Below are 13388 nucleotides of genomic sequence, written 5' to 3'. Positions count from 1 at the left end.
AGGTTGAAGAGCTCAGTTTCTGGCTCAAAAACAGACATTTGCTCTCACTGACATTAAATACAAGTAAGTAGAAACAAGTGGAAAAAAATCACAAAGAGATAAAAGTTTTAGTGACTTAGTTTAGTTTGTAATAAAAAATAAATGACATGTCTACCTCAACTATCGCATACTAGGCCTTTAAATTTAGACACAAAGAGATAACGATTCAGAAACAGAAGTTTGGTGCTGTATTTGGTTTATTTCACAGATTCAACCTCCTGTTTCATAAACCACAGTCAACAAAAGCAGTCAAAAAGTCACACAGACAAATCTGATTGTTTTCCTTTCGCACTACGTCGTTAAAGTCTCTTGTCTTCTTCTTCTTCCTCTCTGATCTAAAATCTTAAAACTCAAAGCAGGAGCTGCTGAGAGATGATGAATGTGTGTTTGTCAGAGTCACTGCAGCAGCTCAAAGAGCTCAGTGACGGGAGGAGGATCCTCATCATCATCATCATGATGAAGGTGATGTGTGTGTGTGTGTGTGTGTGTGAGGAGGAAAAACCTCAAGGAGGAAGTGGGCGATTCTCTCTTTCTGCCAACTTTGCAGAAGAGAAGGTAAACAAAAATGCAGAATTAAAAAAATTCAACAGAAAAACAAAAGAATATTTAAAAAAAAAACAAAAAAAACAAAAAAGGCTAAATAAGCAAAATCTCCATGGAGAATCTGCACAAAAAACAACAACAACAACAACATAAACAGCCAGCGACGCTGATGTCGCTCCACGTTTGTGAAGCAAAACAAAATCAGCAACAAACAAACAGACAAACAAACGTCTGGTAATTAAACCAAAGACGGAGAAACAGAAATTAAAAACAGACTGAGAGGCAGCAGGTGACACTCGTGGAACTTTGAGGGGTGTGTTTGTTTTTCTCTCTGTTCTGTGTTTGTAGCAAAATAATCTTCTTCATCTCAACGCGTGGAACCGTCTGTTACTCCAGGTTTGCAACGAGAGGAGAGGGATGCTTGTATTGCTGTATTGTGGCACCAGGGGGCACTGTAGGTCAGCTGTGACCCGACGTGCCGACGTTCCTGCTGATTAGAGGCTGAACCACTGAAGCGTCGTTTTATTGCTGCGGGGCAACGTCGCGTCTCCTCCTTGGAGGCGAAGGAGGTTTTCCCTTATTACAGGTGAGCGAGAAGAGAGAAATCAACAAAGAAAAACACCTCGGTTCTGCAGGGAGAACGTGATTATGTTTGGCACGCTGGGGTCAGGGAAGCAGGAAGGAAGCGGCTCCATGCTCGCGCCATGGGAGACAAGGCCTTGATGTCCCACTGTGGGGACACATCTGTGCTATAATCACACACACACACACGCACGCGCGCACAAACACACACTCATCACGTCTCCGCGCGTGTCCCTCCTCACCAACGTCTGCGTGGTTCGGTCGAGAGCCGCACGTTTAAAAGAAAATTTCATAAACACAAAAGGGCGGCGTCCAGCGGAGGCCACGCCTCCTCCTCCTCCTCCTGTTTTTTTCCTGCACCGGTGAGTGTGACGAGTCCTTCCCCTCGCTGCTTATGCCACAGTCCTCGTTCAAGGTAGTGATGCTCGCTGCGTGACGGCGGCGACGAGGAGGAGGAGGAGGAGGAAGAGCCTCAGTGATTTGGTACCACTTCTTTATAATAGATCCTCTCTTCTCTACTGTATAGACTATTGAAATATACAAACTCCTCCTCCTCCTCCTCACAGCCAAGTCTACAATCATCAGCTTCATAATAAGAATATGATTAAACAATGAGAATAATAATAATAATAATATATATATGTGTAGATACATATATATATATATATATATATATATGTAGTCGTAGCAGTTTTTTGTCAGCAGCCATCACAAGAACATTCAGGGTGGTAATTGCATATGTACAAAAAAAAAATATATCATTTACATCCCAGAGCTTGAGGCTCCAGGTTCACAAGTCATACGTTGGTGGGTGAGGCGGGTAAAGACTGGGAGGGAGGGAGGGAGGTGTGACGATGCTGGTGTGTTATCTGAGTCTCTTCTCTGCTGAGTAGATGGACATGTAGTAGTCGTTGCTGCCGACAGCCAAGTGTGGCTGAAAACACACAGGTGAGAGCATGTCAGACGTCACGATAATCTGAGTAAATCTGTTCACATTCAACTGTCAGATTATTGCTGCTGCAGCAAAACTCTGTCGTTAACTTTTAGTTAGTTTGGTTTGGGAATGATACAGTTAGTTAGTTTTTGTCTTCTTATGTGTTGTTGAGTCAAAGTTATGATTCATTTTATATCACATCATTTTTTTTTCTTTTTTTTCATAAAAACAAACCAAGCGAACGTTGAAATGTGACACACTGAACTTCTGAATTTCGGAAATTCAATTTGAATTTAAATATTTTAAGTCCTTTAAAGTCCTTTGCTTATAACCCAGCATGAGAATTGTATGGTCTCTGTTTGTCTTTTAGTGTCTTTTAGTGTGTTTTACTGTATTTTAGTTTTCTAGTTTCTATGTACAGTTCTTTGTGTGTTTTTTCAAACCTGCTGAATAAATAAAAGTGGATCGGATAAAAGAGCAGAAAGCCTCAACTTTAGCAAACACAGTGGAGTAAGTCTAGAGTCTCCTACTTAAAGTAAACAATCCATTCTTTATTCCCTTCACAAATGCAGCAGCAAATCTAATCAGCTCTTAACAGCCTCCTAATGGAGCAATAGGACGTTAGCTCGAGCTAACTTCACTGGCATTAGAGCCTGAGCAGACATGCTAATGTGTTTGCTACTTGAAATGCCGGGAAAAGTCAGTGCTTCATATTAAAGTTTAGAAACTTTTGTGTGTGTGTGTGAAATAACTCAGTTTTTAACCAGTCAGGAGGTATCACTGCAGTTAAGCTAGCTATGGTTTGGTTTGAAATGGTAAATCTGACATTATTCACTAAAAAGGAAACACAAATGACATCAACACACGATGATTCTATGGCTATGAAAACCAAACAATTACATTTTATATTTATATGAGCTTCTTTTCTTTGTCTATTTTGTCTGTTGATTGCTAATGGTTAGCTTAAATAGCTGAAAGCTAATGTAGCTGCAGTTCTGCCACAAATTGAGTAGTAAAGGGTAAGTAGGGAAAGTAGTTAACATCGTGGAAACTACTGCTAATAACTGTAATATAGTTCTTTAAATTCACATCAGTTTCGGTTTCTTCTTCCGTTTCATGACGGGCGGTGACCGCAAATGTTGTAAATAACAACAGGAAGTAGCCGTAAATAAAAAATAAGCCCACAACTGTGTGTTCTCTCACATCTGTGTTACATCTGTTTTTGTGTGTTATTATTTTTACTCATTGATTGGGACCACGTTATTATACTAAGATAAGGAGAAACCGAAATAAAAACAATATAAACTGAAAACGAGTTATTCTGAAGTGTTTCGTGAGTTTAAAAGAAAATAAAGTGTGTGTGAATAAATGATGAGCGGTGTTTGTTTACCCAGTTAGGATGGAAGGCTAAACAGCTGATGGCTCCGATCCTTTGTCCCATGAAGCCGTCGTAGTATTTTATGTTGCTGATCACGTCGCCGTTAGCGTTGTAGACGGCGATGAACTGGTTCATCGATCCACTGGAGGAGAGAGAGGGAGGGAGGGAGGGAGGGAGAAGAAACCGAGAGTGAGACGAGGCACTTTCTCAGCTTTCAAACCTGACAGAAATCATATGCAGGGGATTTTCTTCCTCCTCACAGTAGATATAGATATATATACTTTTTTTCTGTCTGACTCATTTAAAGCTGGTCAGCAAGTATATGAATCATCTTCTGTGAGTCAGTTCAAAGGTAAGCGGAGAAAATCAATATCTGTGCTCGACTTTATTTTCACTCGGACTTTATTTAGACAGCAGAGCAGAGGCGACGCTCTCGTAGCACCTGATTTGACTTATTTTTAACCGGCCCTGTCCTGAGTCTGTCAGACTCCTCCTGTTGTTTTATATTTCTATTTTTATGTGTTTATATTGGACTGTGTGATGTGAGGCCACTGGATCTGACAGAAGGAGGGGGTTCAGGGGGGTGGGACAAAGAGACAAGGGGAAGACGGAAGAGAAACTTTCCATTCTAGCGCGACTTAGCTCGACTCCGTTTTTTGCTTTTCCATGAGCGATTTTTTTAGTACCTGCTCTTACGAGGTTCCAAGCGAGTTGAGCCGGTACTAAAAATCCCTGAAAAACATGCGTTAATCTCCAACATTTAGCAAAGGAAATGTCTAACATCTCATCTCAATATTGACCAGAGGAGTCTGGTGTACTCAGCGACGATCGCGAGAATGAATCACAACCCGTTCAGTGGTATACTGAACGATTCTGTGAACAAAATCTTTTCAATCGACTGATTCTAATGATTCTAATGATTCAGTTACACTGAAAACAACCGCAACTAGTTTGTGCGTTTGTGTCGCGTGTGAAACAACATCACAGCGGTTTTCCGCAGCCGTGCCGACAACTTCCACATTGAGGAGGAGGAGCTATGAAGTCATGGAAAACGCCGTGACTGATGCCAAATTATGGACCAAATAATGGAAAAGCGCCAACACTGAACCCAGTGAAGCCTTAAACACTTTGTTTTACAAACCAGCACCTGCACCTGAAGCACCAGAAGAACTTAGAACTTCACATGAACATGACACCAATAATGACATCAGCAACCACAGAGGCCTGACATCAGTATGTAAGTGATTTATTGCGAATGATGTGGTTCTAAAGTGAAGAGAAACTCACGTCCACACAAACAAACTCACCAGGCGAACAGGTTTGCCTGTGGGTGGATGTCCAGAGCCGTTAACCCCTTCACCGTCTGCAGCACGTTAATGGAGTCTGGCGTCCGCGGGTCGAAGAATCGAACGTCTCCGTTGACACTGGTGGACAGCAGAGGACAAACTGATTATCAGCCACTTACTATAGATCCTGCTTTCTGTACGGTTTCGTTCTCACTGACGGAAAAAAACTCGTGTTACGGGAATTTAAATGTCAGAGGGCAGCGAGAGGCGTGAGCGAACCTGACGCTGATGACGTGTCCGTCTGTCTCCTTCTGCAGATGAGCTTTGACCACCCAGGCGCCGTGCTCCCTGTACGTCATCACGCGGCTGCAGAGACACAGAGCAAAGGTCAGTGAAGACAACGCACACACAACCACCGGACTGTGAAACGTCGAGGGGACGGAGGCGATGAAGGGACGTGGACGGCTGACAGAGGGTTAAAGGTCACCCGTCCGTCACAGGGTCAGACAAACAACCATTCACTCTCACATTCACACCCAATTGTGTCCCAATTAACCTCTGCATGTTTTTAGACTGTGGGTGGAACCTGGAGAAAACGCCACACAGAAAGGCCCTGGGTCCATGGTTCTCAAACTGTGGTATGTGTACCACCAGTGGTACGTGAGCTTCCTCTGGTGGAAATACTGTTCTACTGTATACACCAGTGCGGAAAAAATGAATAATAAATAAAACACAAAAATAATAATTCTAATATAAAAAGTTATCCATGGAAAAGTCCGTAGCTGACTTTTTTAACACTGGTGATAACGGCGTCACTTCAAGAGCTCACTACATTTCTCAGCTGGACGTGGCCAAACCGGGATTCGAACGGATAACCTTCTTGCTGTGAGCCAACAGCACCGCTAATCCACCATGATCGGAACATCCCTAAAAATACTAAGACTCAGACCTGTTTCCACTGCGAAGTACCAGAGAAATTTCAAAAATGAAAATGTGACATGAAAAAAGGAACTTTTGTTGTTTGTCTGCGTTTCCATCGCTTTGTAAAGAACACGTGTCACTGGATTTTTAACCCCCTCACGTTCACACTGGAACATCACTGTAACTGTAGTCACAGACATGTTGGTTTTAAGTGTTATACAGTATCGTGTAATAACGGCTTCAGGAAGTGAGGCCTTCACGGACACGATGACACTGTTGTTACAGTATAAACATCATTCAGTCACCACTGAGGCAAGGACATAAAAACTTATACTTCGAGTAATACTTAAAATATAAAACAATAAATTAAAAAAAAAAAGCTAATGAAGCTGTGATTGAAAAATCAGATTTTTAATATGAAAAAGAAAATTGAGAAACTGCGCAGTGTTTTAGAAATCAATCAAAGTGTGTCTGGTTTGGTTTGACCTTGTCTGGGTGTGTGTTTCTTTCTCTGGAGAGAGAGGTTATTAAAAACAAAACACAAAAATGTGTGCGTCTGTGTGTGTGTGTGTGATGCATGTGAGTGACCACTGGGTGGCAGCATGTAACCACGGCTGTGGGAAAGAAGGACCGCCGCTGACCTGCTGCGAACATCTCTGTCTAAAAGCTGCTGCAACTCCATTATCCACAAAAAAAATAAATAAATAAATCAATCTCAGCTTTGAAAACAAGGAATTTACACCAATTAACAACAATTAAACACATAAAAACAATCTGCTGTGGATATTTTCCTGTGCGTTCCAAGCGTCTCTACTGAATTAGGTGATCTGGTCTCACTGAACACTTTTAAAGTACTTTTTTTAACACTCTGAAGGCACAAACATGCATTGATTTGATATCATATGTGATTTTATGCTGCATTTCTATGTATATTTTATTATTTGAAGTAAACCTAACCTGTATGTACTGCTGCCTGGTTTAGCACGGACACTCTTTGTTTTATTCCCGGTTAAATAAATAAAACAAACAAACAAAAAAAAAAAGCCAACAAACTTCTTTCAGGTTGGTACATTCCGCCTCTCGACATATGTGCTGGGAACACGTAACTCCGTGCCTGAGGGGAACTATTAAATTAGCTTTACTTAAAGATTTATGGGTCACTTCGTAGTTTAACTGCTTTGTTTTTCCCTCCTTTGGGGCTGAAATTAAAATAATGTTTAACTAACTGAGGGGGGGGGAAGGGGGGCGGCCAGTGCCACCAGGGCCCATTAAAAGTGGCTCCGAACACCGAAAGGAAGATTTACAGCACGTTATGTAATAAATATAGATTAGAGGAGTGAATAATGCAGGAAGCTGGAGGAGTTATGTGTGTGTGTGTGTGTGTTCTTAAAGGTACGTCTATATAAATGAGGCACTCTATCTAACACTGAGAGGATGAATGTGGGCGTTACCTTTCGTTTGGACCCATCCTCCTGTCAAAGACTCGCACCGATCCGTCACCAAGACCCGCCGCGATGAGCGAGCGCTGCGAGTCGCACGAGAGGCTGGTGACACAGCTGTCTGCTCCTGTTGGGATGTCCTGACACACACACACACACACACACACAGATTACCTTTACAGTCCGTATAAAGCAGAGGTTACAAAGTAACCCACAAGTGGCCCTCCACTTAGTGGTGCGATATAATAAGTTATTTATTTTTATTTTTAGTGTTCTTTAATGAAAAGATTCATTCATTAATTTTTCAAAATGAAACAAACAGTTAATTGGATTTTCAAAATAAAAGAAAAAACAGATAATGACTAAGGAGTGTTTCCCGTTTGGTCCAGTTTTGATTATTTTTTTCCATCTAACACAAGTGACATGACCCGAAAGTTGGGAGTTAAGTAAAGTTAGAAAGATATTCACAGATTCCAACTTCCACGATCAATAGTCCGACACACAGATTATTTTGCATCATAAAATATCACAACAAATGTTGTCACGATGGAATGTCTTGATTTTAAGCTCATGTCCCCAACTTTACGGAAACAGTTGTTTTTTTTGTCTTTTTCTTGGCCCCTGCTGTAAAGTCATGAAAATGTCTCTTCTGTCAATCCAGAGAAAAACGTGTCACTAACCAACTTTATAACACTTTTTTTTCTGTGTTAGATTTGAGACCATTTCAAAATCCTCCTCTCGCTTTAGTGGGGACCAAAGTCCTCAAACATCACTGTTCATCAGTTTTTGTCTAAAATGAAAAACATAAACACACCGTTTTTAAACTTCCTGTTCAACAAACCTGCGTTGGTCTCCACTTAAATCATATAGTAGAAGAAGAGTTGGCGTCCACTCACATTTTCTGGCCTAATCGCTTTAGTGGAGACCAAAGTCCTGCTGAACGTATCAAACCACTTGTTTAACAAACACGTAGAAACGTGACATTTTCAGCACTTTGGCGCCAGTTTAACGACAAACTGCTCTCTGTCTCCCTCTGTCCCTCCGTCAATGGTACTGCAGCCTGCCTGCTCTTCTTTCTGTTCTTCTCTACTTATATTCCTCATTTTTAGAATAAAGCGTCAGAGCTTTTCTGTGCGAGACAAAGACGTCTCAGCGAGCTAAAAAACCAAAGACAGGAGCGTCGGTCAACTGAGGAGTTTTTATATTGTAAACACAAGAAAGGAAATCCTGAACAGAAGACTGAAGAGAAACTGCTCTCAGCCATCATATATAATGTGTGAAGAGAGAGAAACTCTGCATTTGCTTCACAGGGTCTTTTAATACTTGTACCCCATCAAGGTAAGACTGTCGTTCCAACACTAATTTCACATTAAATCTTCTTGTTAATCATCCATCATGTGCTCTGCTGGCTGCCGGCTCATTTGCAGCTGGACCCCGGCATCAATATGCAGCCACAGGCGAGGCTGGCCCATTTGTATCTGGATTAAGTCCATCCATCAAGACAATGATTAGCTCACTGAGGATCATTAGGTGAGTGGAAACAAAAGAAGAAGAAGAGATAAAAACAACAAAACAGAGAGAAACCACACTAATCCACAGTCTGGATCTGATACTGATTTCCATTATTTTACAAAAACAGAGTGGACACCAGAGTTTACACCTAGCATTCCTTAACCCTAACCCTAAAACCAAGTCTTAACCACAAACAGGACCAGTGAGGACCAGCCAAAAATCTCCAACATTCGTTGGACAGAGAACTTGTTTCTCTTTTGTGAGATGATGATGTGTCTTGTTGAAGGTCCAGTGGGTAAGAATTAGCGACATCTAGTGGTGAGACGGCAAACTGTAACAACCCAAGGAGTCCTCCAACTATGGCGGCCTTCACATACGAGAAAGTTACTAGTTTTACGTAGTAACATTCTGCTTTATGGCGTAATTGTAAGGCTACGGAAAACCAACAAGTTTTATTTTACAGTGTTTATTCACTGAGATAAACCTTCGATTCCATTTCTGCCAATAAACTCTCTTAAATGTTACAAACTGGCAAAGAGAAGGCAGAAAAGTGGTGTTTCTCAAGATTTAAGGACGCCAGGTTCCTCGTGTGAGTGAATCCTTGCAGGTAAAACTCCGTCCTAACATGACACAGCAAGTGTCCATCATTATGTATGTCACTGAGCTGAACTCGGTCCCAAGGATCGTTTGTGCTGCACTGAGGAAACACAACATACACCTCTGCAGAGTTAGAAGCATCCTTCACACTGACATTCCGCTATTTTAGAATCTTTCCTACTTTTCTAACACGTATAATTCCCCATCTCACCAATAAACCATCTGCTGTTTCAAAAAGATAAATGTGGTGAAGCATCAGGTGCGGAGGGGAGGGGAGGGGAGAAGGGGAGAAGATGAGAGGAGAGTCGGTACCTGGACTTTCATCTCCCGGTCAGTGTCCCAGATCCTGATGACTCGCACGTCTCCGGACGTCATGAGCAGTCCCGTCTCCTGCTCCCAGTCCACGACCATCCCTGCACCTACAGTCATAGAACAGCAGTGTTTTTAGTTTTTATTTTTCAGTCAGTTTATTGATCCCAGCAACAGAATCAGTTAATATTTGGTCAGAACATCATTCAAAAACAACTTCAGATTGAAATCATCTGTGGGGCCAGACACTGATGCAGTTTCTTTGCTATATGGAGCAAAGAAACCAAGAAAATATTCACATTTAAGAAGCTGAAGAATCAGAGAAACTGACAAACCGATGAATTAATAATGAATTATCATTGCAGCCCTTCATGATATATCATAAACTAAATAGTGTTGCAATGAATAGAGTATCTCAGAATGTCACCGTATCATCATAATCATGGACAAAGTAAGGAAATGGTCGTCGTCCTCTGGACCGCAGTGAGACAGAAGTCATCAGTTTACATGTGGGCCAGTGAAAAGTCGTACCAGGCATAATTATTATCATAAATGATAAGTTTATTATTAGAGACTCCACAATGCTGCTGCTGCTGCTGCTGCCGTGCAGCGGAGGACGGGCCGACTTTGCCTTTGCTGTGTTTGAAAACAGCAGCATATAATCCCAGCAGACTTGGCCGTTAACCCTTTACAGGGCACTCATTGAAATACTTGGAGATTGGATTGGATTATTGGAGGATATTTTCAAAATGTGTTATTTTCATGTAGAAAATCAAGTCAATGAAGGGACCACATATGTCCCTCTATGGTAGAAAAAAAATAATCTGAAAAGACTATATCGTAGAACATACAAGAAAAACACAAATAAAGTGATAGGAACATTATTTGAAAACATTTTAAAGCAGTGTTTCCCTGCTTCTACACACCTGATTGATTTCATCACCATACCATAATTACTTTCTGCGATGTAACCATTTTTGGAACTCTTTTGGATGTGGTGGAAGTTCGAAGGTGTAGTTGTTTGTCCGGTAAAGGGTTAACTCATTCAAAATGCCAAACTTGGTAGATTTTCACGGCTATGGAATCAGAATTCTGCATCAGGAAAGCAAGCGGCGACCTAAGACTTTGGCACAGTGCTGAACATCTGGACAGACATAAATAAATAACTAAGAAAACAGAACAGAAGGCCGTTATTTGACTCGTTGGCACGGTTAAAACTTGCAAAAGTCTTCAATAATAGATTCCCGGGAACCATTTGTAAACACAATGTAAGCGCTGATATTAATTAGGTGTTTTTTTTTTTTTAAATGGAGCAAATTGAATCTGTAAATGAAACTTCACACCACAGACACAAACACAGCTGTGAGACACACGCCGAGCATGTGTTGGCCTCCCCCCCCACACACACACACACACACACCCACCCCGCTAATATGCGGCACACACAATCTGCTGGAGAGACTCCGATGGCTCCCACTGCCACATGCAGCTCCCGCATCACTGTGTAACTAATGAACGCGCCACAGAAGAGACCCTGCAGGACCGCAGACTCATCTCCTCTGCAGACAGCGGGAGACTCCTCATGTCAGTTTAGCACAAAAGTTTGCAACTGAAATCATAAACGACAACTTTTGTATTTTTGCGTCCAGAAACCAGAAAAACGTCGGGAAACGCAAAACTCTGACCCCGGAACTGAGCCTGTCAGCCGAGTGAGGAAGTCGGCCGAAGACAGCGAGAGACCTCATATGTTGGCAGTTACCATCTCAGCCACACTTGGCCTGCTGGCTCACTGATGCCTGGCAGAGGCCTGTGGCTGCAGCCTGGAGGCGTCAGCGGGCTTCAAGTCAGCTGCTTGTCAGACTGTTCAACTGCGTCTGAAAAGACCCGCTTCCTTTTTTCTTTTCCTGATGCTGGAAACAGATCAATTGAGAAGAAAGACGTCTTCCACAGCGAGTAACAGAGAAGCATCAGGGACAGACAAAAAAAAAAAAAGAAAAGGTATAAAGTTGTTTTTAAAGTTTACTTTTCTCCTCTCGCCTTTGGTCTCGTTCAGACCTGGTGGGAACACGTCAGCCCAAGTTAAAGCTGATTTTAAACACACATAATCAGTTCCAGCTCTACACGCCTCGACCCGCCTCTACTTGGTTTTCTATGCTTTTTCCATTAGGGGTAGTTGACAGACTGCCGGCCACTGATTGATAGAGAGCGTTGTTAGTTAGTTTTTATTAATCCCCTTAGGGAAAGTACTCTGCAATTTGACCCATCCTAGAATTTGACCCCCATTGGGGGTTGGGTACCTTGCTCAGGGGTACCCCAGCCCTTTTTGGCCGGGTGGGGATTTGAACTGGCGACCCTCTGGTTACAAGTCAAGTTCCCTTTCCACTTGGCGACGGGCTCCCTGATGAAATCATGGACAGACACCTCTTCTAAATTGACTTTTCAAGTGTTGTTAAATTTACACCCTTTCTCATAGAACTTATTTTATTTGTAAAAAAAAGTTTTGACTAACTTTTTAACATTTTTATATCGTAGAGGGTTCCAGTGACAACCCTTCCAGTTATCACTGGAAGAGTCACGAGCGCCGCGTCCGACACAAGAATCAAAGCGAACAATGTCGGACTGCATCAGCGTCAACTGCTGCCAGTTCATGTGTCAAGACTATCATCACAGCATTTGCTGCCATATGGGTTAAGTACTGCCCTAATTGTGTATTGGCAAAATATAAGCTATTCTGCAAAAGCCCTACTCACAGAACATGTTCTCTTGATGATTGTGAGTGAAATCCCAGTAAATCAGCAGTTTTTGAAATACTCAGACCAGCCTGTGTGACACCAACAACCATGCCATCATCAAAAATCACTTAAATGACTTTACTACTTGACTCTGATGCTCAGTTTGAACTTCAGCAGAAGGTCTTGACCATGTCTACACTTCTAAATGGCTTCCATTACATGCCATGTGACTGAATGTTCAGATATACGTGCAAACGTACTAAAAGCAGTGGTTAAAGAAGTGAGACTGATGACTTTGCTCTCTTCACCCGTCTTGAAGACCAACACTGAACAGTACCTGGCGACATATCTGATGCTGTCCCCACTCCCTTTTCTCTCCCTGTGCTTCCTTTATGACTCACAGCTAAGCTAAGTATAACTTATACAGGAACCCACGAGTCATATGTGTGACTGGGATTTCTTCTCTGTCTATATTGTCCCAGAGTTGTCAGGAAATCCAAAGCCCCGCGACGCGAATCCTCGGCTGTGACGTCATCCGGGCCCACTCATGAGACGCGCAACGTCGTGCTGGTGTTAGTGTGGGCTGGTGTTAGTGTGGGTGTGTGTGTGTGTGGGAGGGGGGAGGGGGGTAGCACGCAGGGAAAACCATTTCACAGGGCTGTTCTCTGTCTTTTCGCTCATTTCAGAGGCTGCGAGAAGCGAGGAGGCATTCCCTTTGAAGCCGGCAGCTCAGTGATGATCTGGGTTGCAATGAGAGAGGCAGAGAATGGGATATTTCCCAACTCCCCGGAGCAGTGAATTTTCTCTGTAAAAATAAGCAACACATATCGCAAAACCCTCCGAAGATTCACCATTTTAGTGCATCTATCTTACAATTTCCACCGAGGTTCCTTTGTGAAATGTGCATGGTAAATCCAAACAATCAGCTGGAAGCAACTCAATGCATTTAGAGTGAAGCAGACGCGGTCGAGACAATCTGCTCAAGTTCAAACCGAGCATCAGAATGAGGAAGAAAAGTGACGTTTGAACATGGATGGATGTTGTTCTGAGGGTTTCAGAAACCACCCGAGTAATTCACGCCCAACAATCATCTCCAGAGGTTACAGAGAATAGTCG

General features: G+C 42.4%; 1 protein-coding gene across 4 annotated transcripts in view; it reads right to left on the bottom strand.

Annotated features, from left to right (window-relative positions):
- Positions 1-218: 218 nt before the first annotated feature.
- Positions 219-13388, bottom strand: part of rptor (regulatory associated protein of MTOR, complex 1) — a 206474-nt gene continuing 193304 nt past the window's right edge. For all 4 annotated transcript variants that reach the window (XM_044028052.1, XM_044028054.1, XM_044028053.1 and 1 more), the window contains 6 exons: positions 9544-9650; positions 7135-7262; positions 5042-5128; positions 4784-4900; positions 3489-3618; positions 219-2098 (listed from right to left, as the gene is read on the bottom strand). In XM_044028052.1, the coding sequence (XP_043883987.1) occupies positions 2030-2098; positions 3489-3618; positions 4784-4900; positions 5042-5128; positions 7135-7262; positions 9544-9650 (638 nt within the window). In that variant the 3' untranslated portion in view covers positions 219-2029. The remainder of the gene's footprint in view (positions 2099-3488; positions 3619-4783; positions 4901-5041; positions 5129-7134; positions 7263-9543; positions 9651-13388) is intronic.

Source organism: Solea senegalensis, linkage group LG6, assembly GCF_019176455.1.
Source record: "Solea senegalensis isolate Sse05_10M linkage group LG6, IFAPA_SoseM_1, whole genome shotgun sequence".
NCBI lineage: Eukaryota > Metazoa > Chordata > Actinopteri > Pleuronectiformes > Soleidae > Solea > Solea senegalensis.
This window is presented reverse-complemented; position numbering and strand designations above follow the sequence as displayed.